This window comes from Mustela erminea, chromosome 13 (assembly GCF_009829155.1).
Source record: "Mustela erminea isolate mMusErm1 chromosome 13, mMusErm1.Pri, whole genome shotgun sequence".
Lineage (NCBI taxonomy): Eukaryota > Metazoa > Chordata > Mammalia > Carnivora > Mustelidae > Mustela > Mustela erminea.
Genome location: NC_045626.1, coordinates 86,663,089 through 86,682,665, shown reverse-complemented (window position 1 = coordinate 86,682,665; position 19,577 = coordinate 86,663,089). Strand labels below are relative to the sequence as shown.

Here is a 19,577-nt window from a genome sequence, read left to right as displayed (position 1 = left end):
AGGTGGCCTTGCCTGGCAATAAATATTTTAATTTTTGTTTCATTTTTATGATGACAAATAATTTTCAAGTTATTTCCTTTTTTTTTTTTTTAAATACAAAGCTAAACCACAAACAGGTACAACCAAGACATTTTATCTCACATTTACACACTCTGTCGGATCCTCGTCCAATTCTCTGACCACTGACCAGGCAAATGTGGGTTTGGGGGGAAGACTTTCTTAGGTAGCACCGTGGTGAGGCCAGGGGGCAGGGGTGGGGGGCATCAAGGTTGAGGACAGGCTCTCATACCTGTCTCCATTCACATTTACCTGGGACCAGGGGAGGCCAGGAGACCCCAGGTCATGGATCCAGAGCCATGGCCCCCTGGACTGCAGGTTAACAGAGTGACAATAGGTCCCCCTTCAGGAGGGAGGAGGAAGCTACCTATCCCTCCTGTCACAGTCAAGGTGAAAACGACCCTTAGCCTTGATCCTGGGCTGCCGGGCCTGCCCACTCCACTGCTACCAGCGGCTGGGGCGGGGGCCCTGCATTTCAGGGTCTGTGGGCTCCCCATTCGGTTCATGGCTGCATCTTCATTTTTGCAGGAAGGACACCAGGTGGTCTGACAATCAGAAAGCCTGACAGCAGGTCTGGGAACTTTCAACCCATTGGAATCAGGTCAGGGTGGGGGGCGGGGGGGTAATGGGTAAGTAATTTCTGGTCCCGCTACAAAACTTTTATTTTTGATTAGAATAGAGTACCATCTCAAATCTCCTCTACAAAAACCAAAAAAACCCAAAACCAAAAAAAAAAAAAAAGAAGAAGAAGAAGAAAGAAGGAAAGAAGAAAAACGCAGCCACTCACTTCAAGACCTATATACATGTAAGTTGTTTTCTGTGGTTTTTTCTTTTTTTTTTGTCTTTTTTACATTTTTTTACTTTTTATTATTATTATTTTTTTAAAATAAATTCAGTGTTCACATTTCTATAAAGAATTAACCCAGTTTTGGGAAACCCTGCCCCAGCAGGGTGAGCAAGCAATGCTTTTCCCTGCCCACATCTACTCTGATTACCCGCCCTGATGCTTCGAGGTGCCCAGAAAAGCGGCAGCCTGTGGAAGAGTAAACCTAGGCCTGGCCCGCGCCTGGGGGCCACAGGGTCAGTAAGCTTTCGAGAAAGCAGAGGGGAAGACTAGCTTACTGCGAAACCTTTTTTAAAAAATATTCATACACTTCCATGTGCGCCTGTCCAGACGTCAGGAAAACAAGAGCTTGGGAACACCCCGGCCAGGCCCGGGAGGCGGCGTCACCCGCCCATGGCCGGAGGGGTGTGGGGAGGAGAGTCCTGGCTCTTCGGTGGGAGGCGGGAGTCACCCAGCTTCCGAGTTCATGTCCACTCTTTCCTCTACAACCTGTGCTGCGTCTCTGACTGCATGCACGGGAAGCACGAACGTGTGACTTGTATGCAAAAAAGGTACAAAAACAACTAGAATATAAAAGTTTTGGTAATATAAGGCCATCTGTTCAAGTCCACCTTGGAAACCTGTAACAGATATTTAAATACTACAGTGAAAAGGCATCTTAATATACTTTTTAAAAACATCTGAAGTAATCTGCTAAGATTAAGTGTGTAAAAAAAAAAAAAATCAATTCCCTTTGAGGGCACTTTGTCCATGGAAGAAGGGGGGAGGGCGGGGAGGTTAATGCTTCAGCCAGGGGTACGCTTCGATGGAAGCCCGGCTGCGGTCCCCATAGTCATACAGGAGCTCCTCCCCGGCCTTGATGTCGCGGGAGGCGATGAGGATGAGGTGAGGCACGCCGTCGATGTCGTGCAGTTTGGTCTGGCAGTTCCCGCACTTGCTATGATTGATCAGTCTTCCCAGGCGATTTGTCTCTCGAGTCGCATCCACGCTGGCGGGCGGGAGGGCAACAGAGGATTACATTGATAAAGAGGCTTTTGATCCCTGTCCCGGCCAGCGCTCGACTCTGGTGGGATGTCGATTTATAGCCACGTTTGGGGGAAAGCAATTCGAATCAAAAATCATCTTTAAGAGCCCAGGAGGCACTGGGGCGGGGGCAGGGGAAGGGTAGGAGGAGACAGGAAGGCAAAAGGCTCCTTGTGGGGGGGCGGGCGTGGGGCAGGTGCGTAATAAATGAATGAATGAAAATCAACTCAGCGGGTCGTGGGGGAGGCGGTCGGGAACTCTCCGCACCTTCCGCCCCATTTTGCCGGGAACCTAAAACAGCTCAAAAAAACAGAGCCTAAAACAAAACAAAACAAAAAATCGAGTGCACCGGCCATATGGTTAGAGGAGAACCAGTGATTTCTAGAGCCGCTCTGGCCGAGTGCCACGAACGCCAGAACGGGCCCGATCCCGAACGTTAAAATGACGAGTGGGGGAGAACAGCTTCGTGGCTTTGCGGGGGAAGAAAAAGTAGCAAGAGCGAAACAAAAAGTAGGAGCCAAGGAGGAAGCAGGGTGCCCCTGTGGCTCCCGGCCCCGAGGGCTGTCCTCGCTGCCAGGCCGCGGACTTACCAGTAGGTTTTGCTCAGATACTGAAAATAGTACATGTAGCAGCCCGTGGATGGGTCCTGGGCGTACAGAGCCTCCCGCTTCTTGGCGTCGGTGATCTCGATGAGGTCCCCGTGGTACTCGACCACAAACTCGCCCCGGGAGAACTGCTTGGTGGCGATCACTCCCCTGCCCTTGCCGTCGATGAGGTCAATCTGTGGGTAGGAGGAGAGCGCTGCTCCCTGACCCGGCGGCGGGCCGGCTGCCCAGGGCCTGCCTCACCTTCTCGCAAAAGCTTCGCAGAGGTGCGCCCTAGACCCCATCACTAGGGACACAGCATGACGGGTGTGATGAACCAGAGGCCGCTGAGCAACCATCTCCACAATCCATCACCCCGAAAAGGTCCCCTGTGCCCTTTTAAAGCATTGTTACATCTGAGCCTCCAGAGAGATCTGCCGGGTGGGTGTTGCCCCACTTTGTAGACGAGGAAACAGAGGCTCCGAGAGGCAGAACTATGTCCAAGGCCACATGACTGGGAAGCGGTAAAAGCCTGACTCACATCCACATACGTGGCCTTTTCCGGGGAGTAGGAGGACCCCGTGTGCCAAGTGTCTCCTTTTTTTCTGGAATTTACCCTCCTGTGCCTCTCCTTGTTCAGTTATAAATGGGGTGCAGGGGGACTGCTTGCGTGGCCCAGACCCCTCGGCGGCCACCACAGGCTCCGCCCTTCTCATCCACCCGCGTGTTTGCAGTACGGGAGAAGAATAGGAAATTTCCTGGGCCCTGTCATTTCCCAAGAAAACAGAATTTAGGAAAAATGTGTTAGTCTGACTGGGCCTCATGCTAAATGAAAGCAAGCCAGATACAACAGGCCATCTACTCTGTGACTCCGTTCATAAGAAATGTCCAGAACAGCCAAACCCACAGACACAGACACATTAGTGGTGGCCGGGGCTGGGGGAGTGAGGAGTGATGGCTACTGGGTACAGGGTTTCCATCTGGGAGGATGAGAAAGTACTGGAACTAGACAAGACTGATGGTTGCACAACGCTGTGAATGTACTTAATGACACTGAATTGTACAATTTAAATGGGTTAAACTGGTACGTTTTATGTCATATGTACTTTACCGCAAATTTAAAAAGTTTCATTGGGTAACATTTCCCATATAAAGGCCATTAACGTTTCCTTCCTGAGATGTTCCCTGAACAGATTTAGTATCTGGCCGCCTGACAACCAGCTGCGGTGACCGTTACGGGGCTAGGGCAGCCCGCTGGCCGCTGGGAGCTGAGGAGCAGGGGTCGGGGGGTGGGGGGGACCCACCAGCCTCAGCCTCCGAGCAGTAGGCCCTGCTGCCTCTTACCTTCATTCCTTCTTCCTTCCCACTTTCAATCAACTCGTCTATTCTTTTCCTTTCTTCAGACTGGGCAGAGGGAAGAAAAAAAAGCAGCACTTCAGCATTCTCTCCTGGGCCACGCTGGGCAGCCTGGACCACCCACAGGTCACTCAGGGCTGGCCTCCGTGACAGCAGTCCCCGAAGATGCCCGCACCCCCACAGCCCCATCCGTTTCTCACCGCCATCTGTTGTGGACGGTTTGCCACCTGGGGCTCACATGAACCGGGGTGTAGGGGGGAGGGCAGGGACACGGCGGTGGCCCGACTGCAGACTGGGTAGGGGGCTCTGTACTGTTTGGCCCGTGCAGTATCGTTTAGACTATCCAAACTGCCGACATGTAAAACCAGGACAGAACTCCGTACACCACTGGCCAGGACAGAGAGGCTGTGTCCTCAAAGGGGTGGGTGTACACCATGTCTCTCCTGTCTGACAGCCCCCGCAGGCGCCTTGCTTTAGAAACTGGACCCGGGTCTCCACGAAGCCACGGCCATGGCTGAGAACAGGGCCTCCCACCCCCAAGAGGCAGTACCACCCTGAACAAAGAAGTCCAACAGGACTGCACACTCCTGGCCTCACCGGCCCCTCAGGACCACCACCTCCCTCCCAGATCCAAGTCCCATGCTCTGTCTGTGCCCGGGACTGTGGGGAGGCACAGGGAGCCACAGAGAAAGCAAGCAGAAGCCGGGGCCCTCTTCTGGGCACCACGAGAGGGGCGCACGGGCGGGGGGCCTCCACCCACTGCTGAGCAGACCTGGCCCAACCAGTGGCCCCGGCTGGCAGCGCACACAGACCTTCCTGGGCCCTCTCCACGTGGCAGGATGGGGACACCGGGTTTACAGACCCAGCGCGAGGGCCACACTACACACCCCTGCATCCAGCCCACGTCCCAGCTCTTCCACGGCCACCCGCGAGCCAAGCCGCGGCCACCTCCCCGGGCTCCCGGCGCCCACCCTGCCCTCCCCCCTCACTCTGTTCCCCACACAGCAGCCAGAGCCGTCTTGTACACAATCCACAAGAGGCGCCTGGGCGGCTCAGTTGGTTAAGTGTCTGACTCTTGGTTTTGGCTCAGGTCACAATCTCTTGTTTGGGGTCATGGGATCGAGCCCCGCATTGGGCTCTCTGCTCAGCAGGGAGCCTGCTTCCTCCTCTCTCTCTGCCGGCCTCTCTGCCTACTAGTGATCTCTGTCAAATAAATAAATAAAATCTTATAATAAATAAATAAATAAAATAAAATATGGGGCGCCTGGGTGGCTCAGTCAGTTAAGCGTCTGCCTTCGGCTCAGGTCATGATCCCAGGGTCCTGGGATCGAGCCCCACGACAGGCCCCCCTCTCTCTGCCCCTCCCCCAACTCATGTGCTCTCTCTCACTCATTCTCAAATACATAAATAATTGAAAATAAAATAAAAATGTCGTTTCCCTGCTTAAAGCCTTCCGGGAAGTTTACTGAATAGTTATGGACCAATGTTGGTTCACTGTGGCAGATGTTACCAGGACGGTGTAGGGAAGGTGTTAATGATGGGGAAACTGAGTCAAGGATCTATGGGAGTAGTCTGTACTATCTTCGCAGCTCCTCTATAAATCTGAAATTATTCCAGAACAAAGAGTTTATTTAAAGAGAAGCAAAACCTTGGGACCCCTGGGGGTGCACTCTGTTGAGCATCCACCTCTCGGTTTCAGCTCAGGCTGTATCTCAGGGCTGTGAGATCAAGCCCCACATTGGGCTCTGCACTCAGTGGGAGTCTGCTTGAGATTCTCTCTCTCTCTCTCCCTGTGCCCCTTCCTCTCCCAAATGAATAAATAAATCTTTTAAAAAGAGAGAGAGAGAGAGAGTGAGAGAGAGAAGCAAAAGCTTTTCCATACCTTCCCACTGCAACAGAGATAAAATCCATTCTTCAGTGGCCTGTGAGGCTACACAGAGTCCCAGCCATCTGCCATAGTCACCCTTGCTCCTACATTCTGGCCACACTGGCTGACTCTCTTACAGGGCCAGGCTTGTTCCTGCCTCAGGGCCTTTGCAGGTCCTCCCCACCCCAGCCTGGAACACCCTTTCTCCCAATCCCTTCACCTGGCCTGTGTCCTCCCTTCCAAGCTCTGCTCAAAAGGCAGCCCCTCAGTGAAACTTCGTGACTACTGTAGCTACTGTAGCCTTAGCCTCACCCAGCTTTCAAACTACTCTGATTTATTAATGTCCAAGGACTACCTGAAATTATATTGTTCTTTGGTGGGTTTTTTTTTAAATTGTGAATTACTCCCCACTGGAATACAAGCTGAGTACAGATCCTGCATGCCATGGGATGTCCTGCCCCAGAAAGGTGCCTGACACATAGTAAGCCCTCAAGCAATGGCAACATTACCACACGCACTTCCCTGCGGAAAAATTATTAGCGTGCGCAGGAGACCAGACCAGGGAGGAGCGAGCTAAGCTCTGTAACGGAAAGTGACCTGAGGACTTTCCTGCCATGACTTAATGTGGCACCAGGACCTGGGAGCGGGCTAGATGCCCTGAAGGCAGAGCCACAGTCTGAGCTCCATTCCGGAGGCTCCACACTCAGAAGCACGCGTGAACCACCTCCAGGCCGTGAACCACCTCCAGGCCTCCGAGCGAGAACCCAGGCAGTAGTCTATGGGGGGCGGGTGGAGGCAGACTGAGTGGGAGGTAAGCGAGGTCTGAATTAGGTCGAGGCTGCTCTGCACATCAGGCCTGGCGCTGGGCTGAGGAGGAAGCAGCCAGGGCACTGTACCCATGTAGGCTGTCACCCCACCCACAAGCAGGCCAGCCAACTAAGGGGCCCCCACTGCGAAACAACAAGCTGTTCAGGGTTTTCTCTCCAAGGCCCAGTGTCCACCCTCTTGAGCCCTGGCTCTGGCGTGTCTTCAGACTTAATTATCTGCAAAAGTTGTCATTTTAGTTTCTCCCCTGGCTACCCCCAACCCTTTCTCACGCCCCATGTGCCCGGACCCTGGTTTCTGGGGCCTCAAAGAGCAGGCAGGTTGGGACTAACCTTACCCCTCGGACAAGGCCCAGCTGCCCCTCAAGTTTTACCTGTGCCATCAAGAGAAGACACCACCCTGGCCAGCCACAGCCTCACACCCCAGCCAACGGCCGCCTACCCGCCTGGCCGGCAACCACCTGGCCCTGGTGCTCACTGGGCAGAGCTAACCCAAACAAGGGGAGCACAGCACGGCTCTCCCCGCCACTGGCTCTCTGGTGACACGGAGAGCTTTCCTAGCTGCAGACCAAGCTTCGGAGAAGCGTCTGTTCCCTCCTGCTCAGCTGCTGCCACATTTTGCAGCCCTGCATCACGTCCTGTGGCAGCCTGCCCTCCCCCAGCCCGAAAAAGACCTTCTTTTTTTTTATTAAAAAGGCAGACTCAGCTGCCCTCCCTCTGCAGCCCATGGCAGGCCTCGGCGAACCCCCAGCGCTCCCCATGTGGGCACCGCAGCCCCGATCGAGGCTGAGAGCTGTGCTGGGTTCTGGGGCCTGGCACACACCCTCGCCCTCTGCAGGGCTGTCTTGAAGAGTGACCTCGCACAGCCTCCCACTGCAGGCAAACATTTTATAACTGCTTGTTCTTGGCTGAAAGACACTGCCTTTCTAAAGAAATAAAGCCAAAGCTTCTCCCTGGTGGGCGAAGCAGGGGGTGGGGGTGGACCCCTTCTCTCACTTATTTTAAAGGAAGCCTCATCGATTCAAATAAGCAGGGGAAGAGAATGCTACATTGCCGTCTCTGTAACTACAGCTTTAACCTACAAAATGCTGATGGAGTCTAGTTCAGGTTCAAATGCTAATACCGACAAGGCCTCAAGGAGGCAGGCTGGGGGTAGGGGGCGATGGGCACAGAACTCCCGCACCCCTCTGTGGGGGCCGCAATCCCAGCCCTGCTCCTCCACCCCAGGGGGCTTTGACGGCATCGGAGGGCGGAGAGCCGCAGGGCAGAGCAGCCCAGGGTCTGTCGCCTCCACACACTGGCAATGACCCCTGCAGTCTGGGCGGCCTTCCTCCATCCGATCCTTGATCCTTGGACCACAGCTGGGAGGGAGAGGAGAGGGGCCGCGGGATGTGACAACCACAGGGAAGCAGTGGTGGCCACAAGTCAACCAGTGCCTCCAGGACGCCAGGCCTGGTTCCCAGTGTTCCTCAACCCTGAACTCACTAAATCCCCCCAAAAACATGCCTGAGAGATACTGGTTTGTTATCCCATTTTACAGACAGGGCAACCGAGGCACAGAGCAGTTAAGTGACTGGCCCGAGTCCTACAACCGGTAAACGGCTTCCGAGACCCGCTCCGCACCCCAGAGATGTGACACAGGACCGTGTAATGAGCACGCGGGCAAGACTGAGGAAGTGCGTGCGGCCTCCCCCAAGGTCCCACGCTCCGACTGCCCTGCTACCACGTCCTGGGAAGGGCACTGTCCCTGCAATGCTGGATCGCAGGGGTGCGCTACAGCGGACGGGGTTCCTCCACGGAAGCGCCTCGCCCAGGCCTCCCGGGGACCCCAACCGCCAGGAGGGTGCCCGTCCCTAGGAGGTGGCCCTGGAGACCGCTCTAGTCCTGACCCTGTCCTGCTCTGGTCCCGCCTGCTGCGCCTCGGTCCCCCGCCCCGGCCCCCACCCCCGCCCCTCCACCAGCCAGGGGGCAATCACTGCACGCTACCTGCAGCTCAGCTTTGCTCTTCCTGGAGCTCCTCCGCACCGGGTAAAAATCCGTGAGTTTGCGATTCTGCTGGGCCTTCCCTTGAGCTCTGGGGTGGGAAGGGCAGAGGAGAAAACAAGGGCACGCTGAAACCACGCTCAGCCCCGGAGGTGGCTCCTTGGCAATGATGTCACTTCAACATCTCCGTCCCCAGGGGCCTGTGGTCACCAGGCTCACCCACCCAAGGGGGCCTCGGAGCGCGAGACAGGCTGCCTGCCTGCTCTCAGTGTCGGGGGGCACGGGGGGCTCCTGAGCTCTGGACTCAGACCAGGTAACGATGTCCCGGGGAGGGGTGGTGACTCACAGCACCTGGGCCCGGATGACACAGAGGCCGGTAGGGGACCTGCTCCCCCAGCTGGCACCTGAGCCAGGTCTGGGGCTGAAGCCGCACCCTGCGCCGCCTCCAGGAGGCACTTACTTCTTCCGCGGGGCCTGTTTGCCCTTGACGGGCTTTTTCAGGGCTTGCTTGGCGATGGCAGCGATGGCAGGATCACAAGAGGAGGTCGGAGTTTTTGGAGGTTCTGCTGCTTCGGATTTTTGGTTTGGAAAAGGTGCCAGGGGACCCCTCCTGGCGTCTTTGAGCTTCTGTTCCTCGGACTTCATGGCGCTCCGTACTGCGTTCCCACTGTTTCTCTTCTCTGCAGGCAGAGCGCGGGGAAAGACAGAGGGTTAGTCGCTACTCTCCGTCTCCCAGCCTCCCGACCTTCAGCTTCTAGGACAGGCTTCTGGAAGGGAGAGGCCCTGGGTGTGGCAGGCGCAGTGCCCTCCGCCTGGGGGACCCCGTGTCTACTAACGGCTCCCAGGGGAGCAGCACGTGGCTTCACTTTCGGACCCAGGCACAGGGCAGAGCTTTTTGTCTGCATCTTTTTAATTCCTTTTTTTTTTCAGCTTTACTGAGGTTATCATTGAGAGAACAGTAAGGTATTTGCAGTGTATTTCCTGATGATTTGGTAGACATGGTGGACGATTCCTCCCATCTAGCGTGTGAACGTTTCTGATCTCCTGCCTCTTGATGGGGGCAGGGGGAGCGAGAGAGAGGACCCTCAAGGCAGAGCCACCAAAGGAGGCACCAGCCACGAAGGTGCTCAATCCGGAACTTGCCCACAGACTCCAGGAAAAAAGCAAAATTCCCAGAGTGGACCTGCGTTGATGGACAGGAATGAGGTCATAAAGCAGAATTTCTTCCCTAGCAAAGACCTCTGCCCCAAGAGCTGCCTGGCGCGCTTCATTTCAGACTCTAAGAAAAAAACATTTCCTCCTCTAAGGGGACCAAAGCCCTACGTTCAGTGGTTCTCGGCACGGTGGCCTGACACTGACCAGTGCGGCGCTGGGAGGGATGGAGAAAAGGATGTGTTACTAAAAATAGCTGTGAAGCACCAGTGTGGGTGAATGATAGACTTTTTGGGAGAATGACGGACTTTAAAAAAAAAAAAAAGGAAGAAACGTAAGTCAAGAATACATAGCTGGGGGGCGCCTGGGTGGCTCAGTGGGTTAAAGCCTCTGCCTTCGGCTCAGGTCATGATCCCAGGGTCCTGGGATCGAGCCCCTCATCGGGCTCTCTGCTCAGCGTGGAGCCTGCCTCCTCCTCTCTCTCTGCTTGCCTCTCTGCCTACTTGTGATCTCTGTCTGTCCAATAAATAATAAATAAAATCTTTAAAAAAAAAAAAGAATACATAGCTGGTAGGAACATAAAATGGCGCAGTCACTTTAGAAAAGAGCCTGGCAGTTGTTCAAAAGTTCGACATGGAGTTACCATATGACCCAGCAGTTCCTCTCAGAGGCGGCTGTTACGAGAATTAAAAACATATGTCCACACAAAAACCTGTATGCGAATGTTTGTGGCAGCTTATTCGCAAGAGCCAGAGCAGAAACGACCCAAATGTCCATCCACTGATGACTGGGGGAGCACAATGCGGTCCGTCCACGTGACGGGATATTATCCAGACACAGAAAGGAGTAACGTCCTGACACCTGCCCTTGAAAACGTGATGCTGAGCGGAAGAAGCCAGACCCCGAAGGCTACAGATTCTGCGGGATTCCGTCTACTTATGTCCAGGGACACAAATCCACAGGGTTCTGAAAATACATTAGTGGCTGCAAGGGCTGGGGGAAGAGGTGGAACCACGGGACACTAATGGGTACAAGACTTCTTTTTTCGCACAAGGAATGTTTTGGTACCAGATAGTTGGTCATGGTTACGCCTGTCTGTGATAAGACTAAAAACCACCATGTTGGACACTTTCAAATGGTGACCACTGTGATAGGAGACTCAAAGTGCAATAAATAAGCTAAAAAGAAAATGATGTCAAAATCCACCCAGGCTCCTTTCACTGCCTCACACCCCCTAAGTGGAACCTGATGGAATTAAGTCCAGGACACCACCCTTAAAGATCCTAGGAGTGCGTGACGCCCGTGAACGGTCAGCTACCACATCAGTCTGAGTCAAGGCAGAAACAAAGCTGAGAATCAAGGACAAAAGCCTGGCCCTTGAGGTCTCCTCCAAAGTATATCCGGCCCCAGATCCTAACTGTGGCCATTTAGTGACACTAGAAGTAAAAAAAACTAGCTTTTATACGATGTCACCGTTCAGGATCACTCACATTCCACCCCATTCCAGGAGGGATGGGAGACGGCCTGACCACCATTTAGGGAGAGCCCCTTCCTCAGTCCCTACGTGGTAAGTGCTAGCCTAAGTGTTGCCAATGCAGTGAGGAACAGGCCAGCAAGGAAGCGGTGCCAGTGTGGAGCACTGCACAAAGCCCTCCCCACCCAGGCTCTAACCAATCTTCAGATAGCCCTGCGAGGCAGGAGTTCTCCCTCCCACTTCAAAGATGAAAGAACAGAGGCTTGGAAAAGCGGAGTGACCTGCCCCAGCCTCTCCTTGGAAGTGGCAGAGGTAGGATTAGAACCCAAGTCATTTGAAGACGGACTGAAATAGTATCACCCACTGCCCTGGGTGGGGAGATCAAGCTGAGGCCCGGCTCCTGCCCCTGGTTCTGGGCTTCCCCAGCCCTGGCGCTCAGCTCTGGCTACGGACACTGTGCCCACCATCACTTATGGCATTTCTGTAAATGAATTACAAGGCTTCCTCATCCAAAGCAGATGGCTGCCAGAGTTCTGCTTCTTTAAGGCAAGTTTTAATTAGAAGGGACCTTGGTGAATTGGGGAAAGCTCTTCTTCTCCACTGCAGCTTTAAGAGGGACAATATTTGGAAGGGAGCAAGATTTCTATGAGGTTTCAGCCTGTTTTTGCAGGGCCAAATAGAATTTCCAGTAATTATGTATTTTCTTGTTCGGTATTTTAACTCTGGATCTCACCACGGAGTGTGCTGCTTCAGAGAGCAGCACTGAGCACTTGAGTGGCAAGAAACTCAGAAAGGAGGTCAAAGCCGGCTCAAAAGAGGAAAGGAAGTCAGTTCGCTACGTTCACACAACACAGTTAGGACGGCGAGCCCCTGCTCTGTACCCCCCCAGACCCCTAAGTTCTGTACTGTGGGTACTTGTGAGCCTCTGGATCTGTAGCTCAGGTGTGATTTTTGCAACCTGGCAACACACTCAAGCTTGAGGGATAGGCTAACTCTTGCGAAAGCAGGGAAAACCTGTTAGACCGACAGGGCACACACCCTGGGACAGGCCGCTCTTCCCCCGGTGTCTGTTTCTTGTTTCTTAGGAGCAAGACAGAACATGGTTCAAACCCTTGAACTTGGGTTCGGAAAGGCTGGATAAACATTTAACACATGCGCACAATTCTGGAAGAGGGGCTTCTGCAACCCGACCAGCTGTGGTCAGAGCAGGGCCATTTCAGAGCCTTACCTTCTCGTTTCCTGTAGAGTCCCGCTAATGGCTTCCCCTGGCATTTGACTTCGTGATGTGCAACTGAGTTCTCTTCCTGAAGGGGGGAACGCATTCCAGAGCATTTGTTGGGGCTCATGTAGGAATAGATCTTTGATTGCCCGGTAAATACATTCTCCTAAAACGACAAATGCATGTTCTGAAAGAGGCGTGAAGAAGAAGATCCCAGGGCAAATGGCGGAGAAGGGCACTCAGAATAACCAAAACCAAAGACAGACATCATCTCTCAAAAGCAGGCCACCAGGAGTTGCCAGTCCTGCGGGGAACAGTGGAAGGTTTAGGATCTCCCAGGTACAAGTTAGACGCTTCCCAAACTCATAGGGTCTCCAATTCTGGCCACTAAGGGCACATCTGGCTGGCAGGAAGCCAGCTGTATACCAAGGTGTATACCAGAAGCAGACAACCTACCAGGAGCAGAGAGGTCGGAATGACCCGGACTGAACAACTGCAGAATTTGATGGGCCGGCCTGTGTGCAGGAGCTAACTCCCCTGGCAGGAGCTTCGGGAACTCTTAGCCCAGAAACAGGCCTCAGGGAATCTGATTAACCACTTCTGGGTCTGAAGGCAGCGGCGAGGACTTGTCAGGACTGCCTGAGCTTTCAGTGTGCCCAAGCCTGGCCCCTCTCAAATCAACGCAGCCTCCCAGGACTGCGGGACTGGACTGCAGTGGTAATCGAAGGGTGTGGTTAAGGGTGGAGAGCTTAATAAAAGCAGAGCCTACGGCCAGCTCCTGTAGGGCGGTCACTCTATTGCAAATGGCATCCAGGCATTAAAAGGAGGAGGGTGGGCAGGCGGGTGGGGCGGTACAGGTCACTGCTGGCGTCTCTGGGTGTGGGGCCTCTCCTCTGAGTAAGCACGGATTGGAGGAGGGCTTCCCCAGAAAACATGGTAGGGCCTTTCTGCCCCGTGAACCTTTAAACACCAAATCGGCGAGACCCGTGACCTCTCTGAGGGACCCGGGCAGGCCCCGCACACCCTGGGGAAAGCAGCCACACCGCCGGGGTAGCTGGATCTCGGGGTGCGGAAATGCCATAAAGACACAAACTTTTCCGAGGTCAAATACTACCAGGGTCATGGCGGAGCCAGTGCGGACGCCACTCCCAGGCAGGCAGCAGAAAAGGAAGCTGCCCGAGCCGGGCGCCCCGCCCGCACGCCCGCACCCCCCCGCCCCTGGGCCCAGGGCCGCGGGCGGGGGTCCCGGGGCGCGCGCGCGCACGTGCTCGCGGCGCCGGGCCGGCGGGGGCGGCCGGCCGCGCGGCCCCTCGGGGCGCGCTGAGTGAGTGCGGGGAGGGTGCCTGCTTACCCCGTTGGTGCGGGGCCTCCCCGGGCCCCTCCGCTCCACCATCTCCGGGCCCGGGGCCGTCGCTGCCACCGCCGCCGCCGCCGCCGCCGCCTCCACCGCGCGGGGCTTGGACATCTTCCTGCCTGGAGAGGGGGACCCGGGGGAAGCGGGGGAGGGGGCGCTCAGGGCGCGGCGGGGCGGGGAGCGGGGCCGCCCGGGCCGGGCGCCGCGACGGCGCCTCCCGCCGCAGCCATGTTCCGAGGGCCTGGCGGTGGTGGGCCGCCCGCGCCGCCGGGAGGCAGGGGCCGGCCGGCCGGGCCGGGCCGGGGCCCGGGTCGCCCTCCCGCCGCCCGGCCCGGCCGGGCCCCGCGCGCCGCCCGCCCCCCGCGCGGCCGGGCCCGCCACACCCACCTGCAGCCCGGCCAGGCCCATGGCGGCGCGCCCCGCGCCCTCGCCCTCGCCGCCGCCGCCGCCGCCGCCGCCGCCGCCGCGGCCCGGCCACCACCGCTGCCGCTGCCGCTGCTGCTGCTGCTGCCGCCGCCACCAGCGCCGCCGCGGCGCTCCGGGGAAGGGCCGGCGGCGCCCCACGGCGCCCCCTTCCCCCATGGCCTGCGAGGCAGGGCCCGGCACCAGCGCGCCGCGGCAGCCCCGGCCGGCCCGGGACCGAGGACTCTGGGAGGGAGGCGCTGGCGGCGCGTCCTCCGCGGCCCGCCCGCTCGCCGCCGCCGCCCACCGTCCGGCTCCCGGCCCGGGGAAGGGGCTGGCAGGGGCGGCGCTGCGAGGCTCCTCCGGAGGGAGGGAGGGAAGGAGGGAGGGCGGGCCGGGCGGCCGCGACGAATCCCGACTCGGGCGCGCCCCCTCTCGCGCGTCCTCAGCCACTCGGGGAGGAAGGGGTGGGAAACATGATAATGACAGCCCGGGCTCTCGCCCGCCAGGCTCCTTCTCTCCCTGGCTCCGCGGATATTTTGGGAGACCGGTCGGTGCCAGGCGCAGTCAGCAGCGGTGAGCGCCACAGGCGGGAGTCTTCCAGTGTGCCCGAGCCTGTGCTCCCTGAGCGTTTGGGGGCATTTAATCCTCGGGGGGGGGGGGGGTTAGGTCCCGTGGCAAACCCGTTAAAAATGAGGATACTGGGGCTCAAGAGAGGTGCTGGGGCTTGCTTAAGGCCACTGAACTAGAAATCCATGGGATCAAGTGTCAAACCCAGGCGGTCTGCACCCGTTCAGGCCCTTGGGAGATAGAGCCAGTGGTTTTAATGGCAAGTTGGTGGGGTGCTTCCCGTGCACACACGATCTCATCCAAACCTCACAACAGCCCTACAAAAGTACACACCATTATTATATCCTTTTATATCCTTTCCACAGAAGGGGAAATTGAGGCTCAGAAAAGGGAGGAGCTTTGGCCAAATTCTCAGAACTAAAAATGAATTTCCTGGCCAAATGACCCCGGAGCCTGCACTCCCAGCCACAGATGAGGAAATTCAAGATGAAAGGGACAGATGCTATTGCAGAAGGTTAGCAAGTCACCTGGTTCTCCTGTCCACCCCCACGAGAAAATGTCCTAGGAAGGCAGGGGTTCCAGCCAGTCGGGTGTCTTGTGTTGGCAGAGCTTACCATTCTGCACCACTGTGCTGAAGGGTTTGAGGGCCCACAGCCAAGAGTCACTGTATTTCTGCTAAGTCACAGATGCAAACAAGACACCTCAGGCCATCTAGCTCCTACCACTCCGGTCACGGCCTGGGAGGCAAGCATTGGGTTTCTCTCCCTGCATCTGCCCCAGAGGTGCTTTGTGACCATGGCCTAGTCACTCCCCCGGATGAGGCCTCAGCCTCCTTGTGGACAATGACCAAGAACCTTGAATTCCTTAGCCCACTCAGGGCACCTTCCGATGTCCACAGAGAAAGAAATGGCTGTCCCTTGAAGTAGCTGCCTCCCCCTTAGAAGGGATAAGATTAAATAGGATTAAATGGCAGGAATAGGCTCAGGACCGTACCTCCCAGATCAGCTCCCGCTTTAGCATCCTGGGGCAGGGCTGGTCCGGACACCTATCCTCTCCCCTGGCAGCCCCCACACGAACCCTAACTCCAGTAGGATGGAATCCTCTGCTCACTTGAATACCCAAGAGACTACGGGGAGAGTGAAAGAAGATTCTAAAGTGACACTGACAGGCAAGTCAAGCCATTTGAAATAGTGTGCGCTCCATCTTCAGCGCGGAGAAAGCTTGCAGTTTGTCGCCAAACGATCATGGGAATCGTGGTTTGAGAACAGGAAGCAGCCACTCAGATCATCTTTTCTACTTCACATGCTAGTTCAACATCCTCCCACCCCCCCCCACCTGCAACTACACACTCATGCTCAGGGCCACAGCTTTCTCGGTTTTGGCCCTCAAATGCAGGGGGCACGTGCGTTCAGATCCAAGTCTAGCACCCATCCCTCAACTCTGCAGCTCTGGTTCTAGAAGATCTAACGCAAATCATTCAACGTAACCTTCAACACAGTCTTTCCTGTTTCCGGACATGAGATGTTTATGTGTATGTAATGAATATACCCATCAGCAGAAAGAAAAACTCTTAATGTTGTCCAGGATCTCACAGAAATAGAATTCAGCAGGAATGATACTAATAGCTAACATTTATTCAGTATTTACATGCTCGGCCCTACAAAAATGCATTATTTAATTTAACCTTCCCAACCCTTTTGCAGCTGCTGCTGTACCAGTGTACTCTACCCTAAAGACTGTATATTGCTTCCCTTGAACTCAGACACAAAAATAGGAATTCGTTCATTCCACAAACATTTATTGAATACCTACTTCGTTGCTGACCCTTGCTAAGGACACAACAGCGTACGTAAAGGCAGATGGAGTACGCTGAGCCAGAGGGGTAGGCAGGGCCCGGCAGGCCAGGGTGAGGATTGTGGGTTTGATCCTAAGAACAGTGGGAGAGGGAGGAGGAGTGAAGGTCACATGATTTAAAAAAAACTGTGTTCATGGGGACCACTCTAGCTGCTGGGGGATAATAAATTGGAAATGGTGAAAGTGGAAAGAGGGGGACCAATTAGGAGGCCATCTGGCCATGGCAGCAGAAATGGAGAAAAGCAGATGGGCTAATCCTCCTCAAACTAATATACTTAAGGTTGAAAATATTTACATGACTGTAAAACTTTAAAACCAGAGAGGAGTTGCCTGGTATCTGAACATTTTGTTCATGGGACCCAGCAGGGTTCTCAAAGTGAGCTACAAGTTTGCAACAAAGACAGCTTTTCTAGAAGAAAAATCCTGACTCTTCATTCAGGGTATTAAAAAGGATTTGATATTTACACTACCAAATGCCCAATTTAATAATCTACAAGAGTAACAAAGCCTTAAGAAATAAGTAACTACAAAAGAAAGAAAGACAGAAAGAGATGACTATAATTTGGGTGTCAAGTGGTAAAGGGAGAATCACTAACCAATAAATTACAAAGGTGATTTGTAAGCCTGCCACCGTGTGAGCTGGGAACACTTGTCCTCACTTTGGCTAAGGGACACAGTGGAACAAGGAAAGGCATAGCATGGTCAGAGTCTAGACAGTGGCACTGGACTTCAAGCTTCCACCTCTGAAAAATGGGAATAACAATTTGTCAAGATTAACTGAGATAATAAAGTGCCTGGCCCTCAATGGTAATTAGTATTTGCCTATATTAAGTATTTAAATATTTCCATGGCAAATTGCTTAGTTTTGTTTTCCCTATAGATTAGTTAAAGCAAGCCATCTTTTTTTTTTTTTTTTCTTTTAAAGGCACTACTGTTAAAACAGCTTGAATGATTTTGTTCTCATGGGAAAAATGAATCGGGGAAGCATACATTTATTATGATTTGTCAGATACTATTAAGTATACTTTTAGATGCTTAATACTTTCCTGAAGAAAAAATATTCGTCTTAACTCTCTCTGTGGACCGGGTTATGAACCACATTAATTTGAAGTTCACTTTGCCTCATTTCTTAATCAGAACCTGGGTTGTTCTGAAAGACACTAAAAGACTCTGGATAATAAAGAATGCAATTCGGTGTAGGGCCTGAAAACAAAGGTCCCCAATAAATATTTGCTGAATGAATCTTATTTTATTCATTATTATTGTAATAGGGAGCGTACTGCATTAAGGCAAATTCCTGCTAACGTGTACTGCCTTGGGATTTTGAGGAAAATGTCAAACCTCAACTCTTTTTTCTGAAATAATAATTCTACTCAACCGTCACGCTCAAGTTTTTGTATGAAGGAGACACAGCAGCTGGGAATGACCAGCGGCTGGAGATCACTTTGCCGCATAACGTGGGTCTTACTGTCCTGACAGCAAACTAAGTGTGCAAAGGACTTAAGGTAGCGACATCGCCTCCCGCGGCTGGACAATCCCACCCAAGCCATCTCCGTAGGCAGGAGTCCTGACCAGCTGCGGGACGAAGGGTCGCCCGGGGGGGTGCCATGGGACTCATCTCATCCCCCAAAATGAGGTAACTCAGGGCGTGAAGAGGAAAGGCGCCTGCTGCGGTGCCCACGCCGACGCGCTCTCCACGATGGAGGTTACCCATCTGCACCCTGGCCTCGGAGTCACCTCCTTTCCCAGCAAGAGAGAGCCCCGAAACGGGCGAAGCTTCGCCCTCCCCCTCTCCGTATCAATAACATCCATTCCCTGGAGGTGCCCTGCGCTTTAGTCCCCGAAGAGCTTTGACATATGGATCTGTTGTTCCTGGAGAGGCAGGCCGGCGGGTGCCCACACTTTAGAAAGGGGAAACCGAGGCCTGGGAGTGGGAGGGACTTCTGGAGACTTGGATGGGGGGTCGGAGAAGGTTCCGCAACAACCCCCGCCCCCCCAGCCCAGTCTCCGCGCTCGGTCCGAGCAGACCTCAGCAGACCGGCTCCCCGCTGCCGCTCCCGCCACCCTGGTCCCCCGCCCGCACGATCCCCCACCCCGGCCGCCCCGGCGCTGACCACCTGGGCAAATACCTCTAGCCATGGCCCGGCTCTGTCACCGCCTAGGATCTCCCGGGAAACGCAGCTTTCGAAAAAAGTTGCAACAACTGTAGCCAACTGCTCCGCTGAGATACGGCTGCTGCCCTGATTGGCGCCGTGGCCCGCCTCTCCCCAGGCTGCCGGCGTGATAGGCGAACCCAGGAGGGAAAACCCGCCCCTCTTCCCGCCTTCCTGGCGGGGGCGGGGCAAGCGGCCGCACTTTCTACAAGCGCTTTAGGGACAGGTCCCCGCGGAGGAGGTGGGAGGGGGTTTAAATTTTGCCGTCTCCCTGCGCTGATTGGCTGAGGTGGGAGGACACCCGCGCTACCATTGGGAGGCCCCAGACCCCGCCCTCTCCCGGTGCCGAAGCTCCGCCTCGGGAGGTTTAGTCACGCGGCTGGAGGCCCTGGCTCTGAGCGGACCGGATCTGGGACTTCCGGTTCTTCTTGGGTTTGACCGGAACCCGACGTCTGACCCCTTGCCCTCCCCTCATGACCTGCAAACCTTAGTTCTCCCAGCAGTTTGGCGTCTCCAGCCCTTTGACTCCTCCAGCTGTTTAATTCATTCATTCCTAAGTTTGAAAGGTTTGCTGAGTCTCCAGTAGTCAAAACTCGCCGGCCCAGCTTGTCCTAACCGAATGGGTCAGAGGATGAACCTCCCAGAACCTCAGAAATCCCAGCCCATGTTACCTACCCATTTTGCAGATGGAGAAAGGGGACCAGGGGGACCAGGTAACTTACTTGCTGCCCAGGATCACCCAGCAGTTTAATTGCAGGGTCTGGATCAGTCTGGAGACTCGAGCCCACTAGATGGCTACCTTAAACCCAGGGAAACCACCCCGGCCAGTGCCCCACTGGGGGGACCCTCCGAGTAGGTCCC

General features: G+C 55.0%; 1 protein-coding gene across 6 annotated transcripts; it reads right to left on the bottom strand.

The window, feature by feature from the left end:
* Positions 1-77: 77 nt before the first annotated feature.
* Positions 78-18,798, bottom strand: KMT5A (lysine methyltransferase 5A). Of its 6 annotated transcripts, none has more exons than XM_032311459.1 (8): positions 18,693-18,798; positions 13,735-13,856; positions 12,393-12,549; positions 8,999-9,218; positions 8,542-8,629; positions 3,853-3,912; positions 2,515-2,705; positions 78-1,889 (listed from the first exon to the last, which is right to left on the bottom strand). In XM_032311459.1, the coding sequence occupies exons 1-8, from the start codon at positions 18,700-18,702 to the stop codon at positions 1,679-1,681; spliced, it is 1,059 nt and encodes a 352-aa protein (XP_032167350.1). In that variant the 5' UTR covers positions 18,703-18,798; the 3' UTR covers positions 78-1,678. The 6 variants fall into 6 exon arrangements, with proteins under 6 accessions (XP_032167350.1, XP_032167353.1, XP_032167352.1 ...); XM_032311462.1 differs by lacking the exon at positions 18,693-18,798 and adding an exon at positions 14,125-14,194; XM_032311461.1 differs by lacking the exon at positions 13,735-13,856 and having other exon boundaries at positions 18,693-18,790.
* Positions 18,799-19,577: the final 779 nt, after the last annotated feature.